The 13,536-nt window shown below is 27.3% G+C and overlaps 1 protein-coding gene across 1 annotated transcript; it reads right to left on the bottom strand.

Moving 5' to 3' along the window:
• Positions 1–293: 293 nt before the first annotated feature.
• LOC129313984 (LRR receptor-like serine/threonine-protein kinase ERECTA) lies at positions 294–3,740 on the bottom strand. Its single transcript, XM_054957365.1, has 4 exons — positions 3,548–3,740; positions 2,011–2,082; positions 1,031–1,282; positions 294–802 (listed from the first exon to the last, which is right to left on the bottom strand). The coding sequence occupies exons 1-4, from the start codon at positions 3,738–3,740 to the stop codon at positions 294–296; spliced, it is 1,026 nt and encodes a 341-aa protein (XP_054813340.1).
• Positions 3,741–13,536: the final 9,796 nt, after the last annotated feature.

Raw genomic sequence — 13,536 nt, 5'->3', positions numbered from 1 at the left:
ACATTGGAACAACTACTTATGATCTTCACCAAATTATAATGACGCATGTTACGCATTGTGTTGCATTCCACTTCAAAGCACCTTGACATTTTTTCAAAATCAAAATTAAATACTTTGATTGCAACCATCATCCCATTCAAAAGCATTCCTTTGAACACTTCACCATAACTCCCCCTTCCAAGAAAGTTACTATAATCAAATCCATTAGTTGCTTCTAGAATTTCAAAATAAGAAATCCTCCTTGGCCCTCCTAAAATAGATAAGCCCCTCTCAATTGGTTCTCTTAAATTTGATCATCTTTGTCTTACAAGAATAATGCCCAAGACAATTAAAATTATTGACACAACCATGGGTAATATGTATTTTATTAAAAGTGATTTTGCCCATGAACATTTTCTTCTTCCTTTTTCACAGCGAGGCACTTTTAGTTGTGGATGGCCACAAAGAGCTTCATTCATGATGAAAGATTTAGCAGTCAAATTTGCAAAAACTCCACCACTCGGAATCTCTCCTTGTAGTTTGTTGTAGGAGAGGTTGATATACTTAAGATAAGTAAGTGACTCCATGGATTTGGGGATCTCACCAGATAAATTATTCCCAAAAAGGTCCAAATTTACTAAGCTCAGCATATTTCCAAATGATTTTGGAATGTTTCCTTGCAAATTGTTATGTGCTAAGGAGAGATCTTGCAAGTTCTTTAGTCCACCCAAAGCTGTTGGAATATTGTTTGAAATATGATTTCTTGACAAGTCCAGTGATATAAGAGCATTCAAGTTTCCAATACTTGAGGATACATTTTCAACTAAAATATTGGAAGATAAGTTTACTTTCAATATATCCTTCAAATTCCAAAAGGAGGAGGGAATTTTTAAAATTAACTTATTAGAGTCCAAGTAAAGTTCTCATAAAGAAGTAACATTTCCTAAACAATGTGGCATTCCTCCAGAAAACTTGTTTCTGCTTAATGATAAATAGGCAAGCTTTGTGATTTCACATATCTCATCAACGATTAGGCCATGCAGCTCATTACCTTCAAGACTCAAATATTGAAGATCTTGTAAGCCACCTATTACTTTTGGAATTGATCCTGTCAAAATATTTTCTCCCAAGTATAGTTCATAGAAACTAGTGAGATTCCCGAAATTTGGCGGAAGATTGCCAATTATAGAATTGCTTCCAAGATTTAAGTATGTCAAGGTTGAAATGTTAAAAATGCTGGACGGAATAGATCCCTTCAACTTGTTATACGACAATTCTAAGTTCTCAAGCTCATGGAGATTGCCTATTTCCATAGGTATTAAACCTATATTCAACATATTAATTTTAGTGAAGTTATTTAAAGTGAATAATAAAAATAGTAAATAAGACAAATACCTAACAAATGAGATGTATCATTGTCCATACTTCTTTATATATTAGGTCAGTCAAGTTCTACATATAGAGTTTAGCTTTCTCCCCACACGCACGCACATACTAACAAGATGGACACTTATCTTTGACATAGATTCTTTAAATTATTTTTATAAATGTAATTCAACTTATAAATAATTAAAAATAATTCTGTTAAAATAAATAAAAGATAAAGACTTCTTATTTATTTGTACCATAGTCGAGCATTGTAATCTAAATATAAAAAATAAATCATACTCTTGGTTTTTTGTCTTAAAGATGCCTCCACTCCAACATTTAATGGTTGAAACTGAGAAAACTTAATTAAGATTTAAGATTAAATTTTCAATTTCAAATATCGCAATCTCTTATGAAATATCTTTGTAATGGGGTAATTGACAAAAAGAACTAAAAATTAATGTTTTTCATTTTGCACAAAATTAAAAACATGTGAACTTGAAAAAATGATTGTAGCAATTATATATAATTTTTTAAACTGTTAAAACATGTCTGCAATGTTTAGGTTTTTAAGATCACCAATTTTATTTGGAATATTTCTTGTAATTAAGCAACAGATAAAATAAACATATATAACAATGCTATGCCTTGTTGAATGAATACCTTCCAAGTTATTGGAACCCGCATTTAACCCTTGAAGCATGGTCAAATTCCCAATACTCTTGGGTATATGACCTGAAAGAAGATTGAGACTTAAAAGCATAAGGGACAGTACCTTAATTAAAGCACACATTCTCTAACGCCATTTAGAAATCACAAATTGGCTAGGCATAAGGTATTCCCAATATTTTCACTTATTTTAAGAAAATACTATTACATTGTTAACTTTATTAAAAATCCAAAGATTCTAGTTTTATTTGTTTTTTGATAATGTAGTTTTACCTTTCTTAAATAAACAAATTATTCTGGAACAAAGGAATTAAATAATTTTTTAGAGAAATAATACTCATCAGGCTTATGTCTTAGACCAAATAGCCTAGTATTCTAACAGGGCATAACATATGGTATCATAAGTTAAGTAAGACCCATCATCATCATATAAATTGTATGAGAATAAGACCGTGTAGTTTGCTTAACTAAAAAAGTTGTTTTTGCGGTGACAGTTCATGAGCTAATAGCATGAGCTCACTCTAGATCCTGAACAACTCATATGATGACATCATATATATATATATATATTGTAATATTGAAGGTCATAATTTTTAAATGTCCATTATCTTTGCAATTTCTCTAAGAATATCTCTAACAATATTATTGTAAAAGAACAAACAAAAATGAAAATAAAAAGGCAATGTTTTCATTTAAAATGATGCAGAGAAAACCATTTAAGACAAATACGTGTAGTAATGCATGGCCTATTGAGTTTTTACGTATTTAATTTTTTCATATTTATCTTAAAACAGCTTTGATAGGGGCTACTTGTATATTTATTTATTTATTATGAAAATAATTTGATTCGTTTAAAAAAGAGCTTCATTTATGTAAAAATGAAAAAAAAACATTGTTTATTTTCATTCTGCCTTTCTTCTACTCTCCCTCTTTCTTTCTAATAGATGTGAAATCTTTTGAATTATTACTTGATTTAACCCGCTTATTTCAAGATATGGAATTGTTTTGAAAACAAAATAGAAAATTGGATATATAAAAAATTATTTCAATCAAAATATATCATTGAGGTTCATATATACAGGGGTACAAACAGATAGTTTTTTAGTATGTTTATAGAAACTGTTTTTAATTTAGGCTCATATACCCGGTATGTAATATGTTTGCCATATATGAGGGTGGAAGATGGAAACAGGGCAGTTGGCTGTGAACTGATGCAAGCTTTTTGGGAAAAACAAAATTTAAAAATTATATAAATTAATTTTTTATTTAATAAAAATGATATCAAATTTTTGTTTTACTTTATATTTTTTCCAAAACAGGTTTGATACGGGTTCCTTAAATTTTGATTACTTTTATAAATATGAATTAATTTGTCAAGGTAGATTTTCGTTTAAATGAAAATAGGAGTTAAAGAAGTCCTGTTTGTTTTATTGTTTGGATCATTACCAATGTCAAATGCATAAAAGTGCAATCAAAATATATCTGACAAGATTGAATTTAGAAATTTGACATAGTGATTAGTAGTACATACCTGTGAATAAGTTGTCATGTAATACTATCCTTTTGAGCTCCCTGCATTGTGTCCAACCAGCTGGTATAGATCCAAATAATTTGTTGCCTTGAAGAGCCAAATATTGTAAATTTGGAAGTCCATTGCACATATTAGAAGGAATGCCTCCCAACAAATTATTCCAACTTAAATCAATTTTCCACAACTCAGACATATTAAAGATAGCTGATGAAATTTGGGCACAAAACTTATTTTCGTCTAAATATAAAAGTTCTAGACTTTTAAGATTACCAATCTCTTCAGGAATATCTCCTACAATGTTATATAAAACAGATTCATCAAATTTATTGTAGTCAATCAAAATATAACTCTTGAAGTTGGAAATAATATAGGAAAGTAAAACGTAAGATAATTTTTTAACACTATTAATAACTAATTCTTCATCAATATTTGAATTAGAAAACGGAAGTCAAAAAAAGATAAGATAATGAAAACACTAAAGGAGAAGAACTTGAGATAGAGCTATAACATAGACAACACATAATCCGATAGTTCAATGTCCATCTCTCATCTATCTCTATGTAGAGAATTAAAAGGAAAATCTTCATTGTCTTGATGTGTGAAAAATAAATAGAAGAAAAAGAAACTGTTGAGAGATTCAAAAGAAAAAAAGCATGGGGTTAGAAGGGGAAATCTTCATAGAATCATCAAGAACAGTATTATGTTATTACCTATATTCTTTAGCCAAGAAAACAGAGATAAACAGAGTAAAGAATTCTTGTGCATGTGAGCTACTAATCTGAATGCATAGTTAAGTTGAAAATTTTGACAGTAAGGCACCATGAGCTATTGGGTGAATAGTTAAGTTTTCAATGTTAATTAAGTCAAAATTATTATAACAACAAAAATAGAAATCACTGAAAATTTTCATTGCATATAACAACATCATATCTCGGTCCTGTCTAAAAATTGGCTTCCCAAGCTAGCATCCCTAAAATTAAAAGTAACCAAATTTTTATGCATAAAGAATTATTACAACAGGAAATTTCACAGATGCACAAACTTATTGATACCTTGTAATAAAACAAAAGGTGAAAATGAAAAATAAAGTGTATCTTGTTCATAGTAATTCTTAGAAAATAATCTAAAAATGTTGCAAATAAGAACAGAATATGAACAAAAAGAACTCAAATGCTGCCGAAGAGAAGACATCCTAACCAATGTCACTAAAGTTAACAATAACTAAAGTCTCTTTTTGGCTAACCAAAACTAAAGTATTTTTATGAATAAAGAATTATATAGATAGAATATTTTGCACGTACATTAATATAATAATAACCCAATAATTTTAGTAAGAATTAAATTTGATGGCAAGGTATTTTAAGAGTATTTTTATAAATTTTGAGGTAAATCTATCATGAGGTTCTTTGTTCAAAATCCTTGTTGTGAAAGAAAAGGAATTTTATTTTTTTGATTCAGCCTTGAGAAATTACTAGATTTGATGGACACCAAAGTGTTGCAAATTCACAACACAATTCTTGTGAATTTGGAGCCATGAATCTGAATATGCAGTTGAGGGATCTAAAGTATAATGATCAAAGATAGTGAAGATGTAAATAAAAAAAAAGTTTGTGGAGTATTAATTGAATCAAAATTAAAAAAAAAAACTCATGCATACCTTTCTAGGTATTAAAATTGTAATTATGTTTGAAGCAAAAAAAAAAAAGGTAGAGATGAATTTAAACTAAAAAAATGAGAGAAATTTTACTAACACATTTTCACTGCACTATTATTCATATATATATATATATATTTTTTTTTTCACAAATGGTTTCCAAACATGAAAAAACCTTCTTGAAGCATGTTCTAATTAGAATGAGTTAATCAAATGATTGTCAAGGCATTATTCTTACACATGATTTTTCCTGGAAATATAATTTCATGCCATGCGCATTGTAATTCGGAAAAAAAGAGAGCTCATTTTAGTACTGATGCATAATAAGACATCGTAAAAACAAAACTGAGTAGCACTTACATATTTTGTTAAATAAGAGCTTGATTCAATAAAAATAAGATAAAGGTTTCCCATTTTGTCTAAGAAAGAAATATATCCCAAGGAATATATAATACAACAAGATAGATTAAAGTACAGGAAATTTGTATATAAAAATCGGAACATAGTCTTGTCACCCCCCCCCCAAACAATTCGCTAGATAGAGGCATGAAGAAAAAAGTAACATAACAAGATAGATAGCAAAAAAATTATATGCGTTTTATGCATGATGTACAGGTTAGACATTAAATTAAAAAATTTTAAAATATTATACTTCATTATTAAAACATTTAAATCTAACTGATAAAATAAAGTATGGCTTTTTTGGCTTTTATATATTCTCTTTTACTCTTCAATTTTTATTACATATTTTGTTGAGCTTCGCATAACTTTTACGAAAAAATTTAGACTATACGTACAGTGATGGTTCACGTTTTCAATTTTTTTTTTTGGGTGAAATCACATATTTGATTTTAGATAGGAGGAATTTGTCCTTGTTGTATTATTCATTTGACAAACTAAGAGCAACCGGGTTAACTAGTAAACTTAAACTTGTCTTTATGTCTGGCCGAAAAACTTGTATCTCAATTATCAAACAACTGTGATAATGATTGGACATTTACAGTACTTCAACATTAATATATAAATCTATATATACACACATTTCAAATATTATCTCCAATTTTGAAATTCTAATGATTATGTAAATAATAACTTTCATTTCAGAGAAATTTTATATAAAAATATTACATATTCAACATCATTCCTCAATTCTAACTTTTTTTATTTTTTCCTCAAAAATTGGCTTTCCAAACAAGCAACAAAGAACGACTTCAGAGATTGAGAAAAGAGAAGTCAAAAGAAGATAAGATAACAAAAACAGTAAAGGAGAAGTTGAGATAAAGCTACAAATTAAAGACATAGACAACCCATAATCTGATAGCTCAAATTAAAAGGAAAATCTTCATAGAATTGATTATTGAAAAATAAATAGAAGAACAAGAAACTATTGAGAGACTTAAATGAAAAGAGCACGGATTTGGAAGGATAAATCTTCATGTAATCAATAACATTATTGGATTCTTACCTCTGTTTTGAAGTCCAAAAAACAGAAGAATACAATTCTATAATATTTGATGGACACCAAAGTGTTGTAAATTTCACAACACAATTCATGTGCATGTAAGCCACAAATCTATTTGTGTAACTAAGGGCTCTAAATTACAACAATTAATGATGACATGATCAAATGAAAAGTTATGGTCTTAAAAAATTGAACTGGACCAGCCAATTTATTTGATTGAACTTGAACAAGCTCTTGGCCGATTCCAGTACAATGATCAAAAGCGGTCACTGAGTGAATTGGGTATTGATCAATGACCCAAAAAGTGATATGATGTTACAAATGAATTCTTACATAATACATGAAATAATTATGTATTACTAAAATAACAAAATCAACAGCCAAATTTTGAAGTCTCTTTATCTTTCCTACGCCTTTGCCTTACACCTCATATATAAACAAATCTTGGCACTATGCATTGAGGAATATGCTTACCTCTTTTTTTCAGCCCATAAAATAGAGATGTTGATTCTGGTTTATAGGGACTAAAGTTGTCTATTTTCCAATTTTTTAATTCTTGTTTACAGTTTAAGGAAAACAACTGATATGAAGATTTTATATTTTAATATTGGTGTAGATATTAACATTGTCACACTAGTGATTATGTTCCAACGGACAAAGAAAGAAACAAAAGGAATAAAATGATCGATAGTACCAAACTATCATTTAATAATAGTATATCAAATTTCCAATGCATCTTTATGTTGCCAAACAATTAATTAAAACCCAAAATTGAAGTCATATCAAAAGTGAAAAAGAATAAAGCATAATATACTAAACAACTAGTATTAGACAAAAAACTTTCTTGATACCAAGAGACAGATTTTATACTTTTAAAGTTTCATGAAACGTGCTAAAATGATGCAATATAACTTTGAGATAATTGAGAATATGAAAAAAAATAAAAAAAAAGACCACTGACTTTTGGAATGTATTCCATGGGAAGATAGTGCTATAAGTGAGGGAGTTAACTAGCACATGCAAATCATTTTACATGTGCCTCTATTAAACTTGCAAAAACTAAAATCCCCTTTTGTAAATTCAATGGAAAAAAATAAACATTATATTTCAAACTAAAAGGACATGCAGTTCAATATAAATTAAATATATTGAATCATAACACGATTCATAAGCCAAATACATCATATTGGCTTTTTATACAACATATATTATAAATGGATAAATTTTGATAAAACAAATATAATATGCCATTTAAATTTCACTTATATCGAACTTTATCACTATACTGAATGTTATTGAACAATTTTTCAAGAAAATGTAACATCCAAAAGACTAAATATAAAATATTAAAGGGAATTATGTTAATGTCTTTCTAAAATAAAAATACTTAATAAGTACATGCATATTTTAAGATATACCTGTTCAAATTTTAGTTTATACAAATAGATTGATCCATGCAATGTATAGAAAGAAAAAAGTTATGTTGTAGTGCAATTGAACTAACAAAATCAATGATAATTTTATTAACACTTTGATGTCTTTGATATGAAATATGAACATATTTTGAACGTTGCCTCACATCTAGAATTCTAGCAATAGTAATGTATCAAAAACCATTAATTATACAAGAATTTAGATTGACCGATTAATGAAATTTAAAATTGGAATTACAATTAATATCATGGTAGCTAGTATAGAGTGGTGACATAATCTAATAGAAAATGTGAATTATGTTGCTAATCCTACTGTAAAACTTTTGTAGTGCCACATATTATTTATGGTTCATTTTATCCGACTTTAAAACTACAGTATTTCAATAATTCTCTAGTTCTAATCATTGCAAATAGGAATTAAAAAGAATCACTCATATATAAAAATAGTAGTTCTAGGACACACACAAATGTATAACCAATAGGAAAAATTGGTAGAGAAATATATATATATATATATATATAGACACACACACAATGAGAAAGCAACTAAAGAGGAAAAAAATATAGTAGCTATAACATCATAATTTGATGAAAAATTACCTGGTCTATTGCTTGGAAAAAGATTAGTGCTTAAAGATATAAAATTTAAATTTGTCACACAGAAGTTATATTGAGAATATTTTCTATATATTTGATAAAGATATAAGAAAAGTTTCTAATGCTCCAAGTGTTCATGTATATATGGTATATCATTTTTAACAAATCAAACTTTTAAAATTTAGAAGAAATGTTTCGGGATCAACCTTTTAATTTTCTATAAACTTGTTAAAGAACAACTTGAAGACCCTTATTTCTAGGGGACATATATATTTATATGATATAGGCCATGAATGAACTTTCTAAAAAAATAGCACAAATATGGTAAGAAGTTACGCGTTATGTGATTACGATTAGTTGAAAGTGCACCTTCAAAATTATTTCCACTAAGGTCTAGCCCTTGAAGTTTTGTCATATTTCCAATATTCCTTGGTATTTGGCCAGACAACTTGTTAGCACCTAGATATATAATTTTTAAGTTTGTGAGGTCAGCAATTGTTTGAGGAATATTTCCTGCAATATGATAATAAAAAAACCACATTATTATGAATTCTCATGTATAAGATTATGATAAAAGAAAAATAAGTAACAAACATAAATTTATGAATGCATTATTTAAAATTATTGTGATTATGATATAATAACTCTTGAATTTTGTATTTAAAAGAAACCAGAGTCGGAAAAATAATGAAGCTCTTAAATCATACAAAATTTTGTTATATATAACTTCTAATTTGAGCTCCATTGTTAACTGTCATAAAACAATTCATTAGCATAAGTATATAAATTTTGAAATTGTACTGATTTATTATAGTGCATAAATAATTAGATAAATACAAAAAGGGTGCATTTTTGCGTACATGCATTGTTCTGTGCAAAGGAGGGTGGAGAGAGAGTGATATAGATTAAGAATGAAATTAACGGTATTTAACAAGAGTAAACAAGTTTAAATTGCTAAAATGCACCTTTTAATAAATAAAAAAGTATTTTTGAATCTTTGATATAATATTTTTGAAAGAGTTAAAAATTAAATTTAATTGTGCACTTTTGAAAATTATGTGATGGCTTATGTAATATTAATAAAATTAAATATAAATGAATATATTTCACTCTAAAAATGAATCATAAATAATATGAAAATTTTCTAACAATATATATCAAAATTTGGAAAATGCTTTGATCATGAAGACTTACATATATAAAATTTTTTTTAAATTACTAACAATAATTATAATGTAAAACGGAGGTGAAAATAATGTATATTATATATATATATATATAATATTAACAAAGTATTGAATTTGTTGAATTTATATATCATTGTATCTAGATCATTAAAATGTGAATTCCTTTTATATTCTTTACAAAGTTTTTTTTATTCAAGTACTATTGTAAAGTTAAATGTTGTTAGTATTTATATATTTGTATTTTTAAGTTTTATATTATCGTGCTTCATCTATTATCTGATATAAAATTCATCTCAAATCATAACATTAATTTTAAAAATATTGATAATAAAAATTAAAAAATAAAACTCAAACGGAGATTGCCTAAAAATATAGTTATCTTTCAAAAATGTATGTTTTAAAACATCCATATATAAAATTATTGTGTGTAAAGAGTTGTTAGCTTGATAGATTGATTACACTTATAGGGTAATACAAATTCTAAAATTAGTCAAAAAGGTAATGGTTGTTGATGGGCATAGAGTAAATACTAAATAGTTTAACTCAAGCAAAAAAAAAAAAAATCTTGAAAGCCAGCTGATAACAAATATTTAATTAATTTCTACCCATCATATGTTTGATTTATGTATTCCAGTGGCTGGCCCATATATTCTATAGCGTGAACTTTTTGTTTTGATATTTTATACAGAAGATTATGTTTTGTTCATTTAAAGCCTAATATTAGATCCTACAACAATAATTACAAGATCCAAAGCTAGTTCATCTTAAATATTAGGTCCCTTTCAATCAAAAGCTAGTTCCATGCCTTCTTATTTCTTTCCATGTATCTCAATTAAAATTCTAATGATGTTAATAGGCAAAATGAAAAAACACAAACACTTAAGTCAGTAAAAAATTGTTTGAAATGATTTAGAGAAAATATGAAATGATCTGATATTATAAAAAAAATACCTATTAAGGAGTTGCATGACAAAGACACTTGCTCAAGTGAGGATAAGTCAGAAATAATTGAAGGTATTTTTTTTTTTGAAAGATTGTTCCCTCTTATACGTAAAATCTTTAAATGTTGAAGCCTTCCAATCTCAAGTGGAATAGATCCATGGATAAAAGTAAAGGTCCAATCCAGTGACTCTAACTTTTCATAAAACTATTATTATGAAAAGTCAGGTGCTAAAGAGCAAATAAACCTCCAATCTAAGCTGGAATTTTCCCATCAATTAATTAACAGTAGGGATTTTGAAAAGCAAAATTAAAAGTTGAGGGGTTAATTTTAAAAATTTAAAGGTGAGAGGGTTCATCTGCAATTTTTTCAAAGTTCAAGAAGGTTTTATGTATTTTAGCCTCACAATATATCCTAACGTTGACCAAATCATAATCAATGGAATATATTCTTATTTAACTTTTAAAATAATTTTAAATAAAAGTCCTAATTTCCAAATATTTTAAATTTTAAAAGTAATGTAAAAGCTGATAAAAGTTTCAATCCTAAATGGAAACAATGCATACTTAACTATTTAAATATGTATTATTTTGAAACTATTACTCAAAAATATTACATTTGAAAGTTAAAATATTAGTTTTTTTTAATTATATAGGAGTAATAAAGCTGAATCGAAAACAAGAGAAAAATGAAAATTGAAAAGATAGATGAGTTTTGGATTAAGTGAAAAACAATACGTGAATTCACTTAGAATATTTTAAATTAGAAAATTTTCATTTAAATCCCAAGAAATTTTTATAAAATTAAAAATAAAACAAAAATTACTAAAATAATCGCCTTTTTTTATAAAATATCTTCCTATATTGAAATTGTGGATTAGTAAATAAACTTGATTTTTTTTATTTCATTGTCACAATTGAATGAAAATGTCCATACAAAAGACCTAACCAGAATTCTCCCCTTCTATATTCAAAAGCTTTGTAAAATTAATCATTCATTAATAATTTTAACCTAACCAGTATTCTAACTTTTAAGAGCTGGTTGTGAAGCATTCTGTCTTCCTAACAGCTCACTTTGTTGATTTTTCTCTATTTGTACTGAGGGGATCCTGAGTTGAATTTTTATATGTATATTATTCTCCCTGTTTGGTTTGATGTCTAAAATTTTCGTGATTTTTGTGCATGGTCAAATATGCTGGTTTTTGGAACTGGTCTTGGAAAGCTTTCCTTCCTGATTCCTATATTTTTATGTGCTGATGTAGAGGCGACCTTAAGCTATTAAGTACGTAAACAAAAAAAATGTGGTGGCAAAGATATATGCATGCCTCCATATATTTGGTCTTTATTAGTTAAGAAATTAAAGGCTGGGAATCATCTAAGATTGCCAACATTCTATGAAGTATCACTTATATTGACCAATTAAAAAAAAAAAGGAATAACGAACTCAAACCTGTACACATAAAGGAACACATTATATTTGTGTAGTGGCGGCAAGGAGTGGCTGCATAATCTAATTGGAAATTTGCATTTACAATTATATTGCTCGTGTAGATATTAGCATCAGAGAAATTAACTTTTAGACATAATACTTGGGCATGACAACACTATAAAAAAAAATATTAGAAGATGACATTTTAAAAAAATCATTTTGTAAAAAAATGGGTATAAATTTACTCAAAACAAAAAGTTGAGTTTCACGAAATGTTTGTGAAACAAATGCTTTATGTTGAACCAATAACTTCTCTAGTATTCCAACTGTAAAGAATTAGCTGTATTCTAACTGTAAGCTTTTGAGCTATTTGCATTGTATCCAATTATATGGCAGAGCTCTAGATAATTAATTGTTATTTTGAAGATATAGCATTTGTAAATTTAGAAGTCCATGACATATTCTTCTTATTTTTTTTTTGTGAAGTTACATTCAATTTTAGATGAAAGGAATTTTGATATTATTCAATAAACAAACTAAAAATATGATACTATGTTTTGCTAAAGGTGTACCTTGTAAATCATTTACACTGAGGTCTAACTCTTGGAGCATATTCAAATTTATTGGCAGTATTCGTGATGAGATAGCTTACTGTCTAAGAGCTCATAATTTTGAAATCTCACCTATGACTAATTTTTTTAAAATTATTTATTGACATTATGGTTCAAAAATCCCAAATGAATGAAACAAGATATAAGAAAAGCATTGTAGTTGTTTCTAATTATGCAAAGAAAACCATTTAAAAAATGACAGTAACGTATAATGAGTTGTCAAAGCAACTCATTATTGTTTTCAAAAAATTATTATGTGGGTTGATGCGTGAAAACATTACGTCTGAATCCTCTGTTAGTTCTGGTGATACATATAGGTTTGCCATTTTTATTTGTAGTTGAGGTGATGCTAGCAGAAAGTTAAAAAAGAAGTAAAGTTTTCAAAATTTGGATATTGTTTCTTTTTTTCTGTTTTAAGGAACACATAAAACTCTTTACCTCTAAATCTTATGTAATTCATTCAAACAAAAATTATATTCTAGTATTTTTTTTAAGTTGTTGAATTGATCTGCAAATTTTTAACAGTAATTTTTTATCTAAATAAAAATTTATGATGAACATTTTTGAAGTATGTTAGAGAACAAATTCATTCTTACTCAGAGCAATTGCATTAAAAAGCATATAAAAAGTAATGCGTGCATACACAGAAGTTAGCACATCATAATTTATTGGCACTA

This window comes from Prosopis cineraria, unplaced genomic scaffold (assembly GCF_029017545.1).
Source record: "Prosopis cineraria cultivar Desert tree isolate PC_DT_omini unplaced genomic scaffold, ASM2901754v1 PC6, whole genome shotgun sequence".
NCBI classification, from domain to species: Eukaryota; Viridiplantae; Streptophyta; class Magnoliopsida; order Fabales; family Fabaceae; genus Prosopis; species Prosopis cineraria.
Note: the sequence above shows the minus strand (reverse complement) of the source record. Positions and strands in the feature narration are given on the sequence as shown.

Excerpts from the sequence above, each read along its gene's own strand:
- LOC129313984 (XM_054957365.1), bottom strand. The coding sequence starts at position 3,740 with ATGTCTGAGTTGTGGAAAATTGATTTAAGTTGGAATAATTTGTTGGGA. Across the intron at positions 2,083-3,547 it reads ACATGACAACTTATTCACAG|GTCATATACCCAAGAGTATT; the intron begins GTATGTACTACT and ends ATCTTCTTTCAG. Across the intron at positions 1,283-2,010 it reads GGGTTCCAATAACTTGGAAG|GCAATCTCCATGAGCTTGAG; the intron begins GTATTCATTCAA and ends CTATGGAAATAG.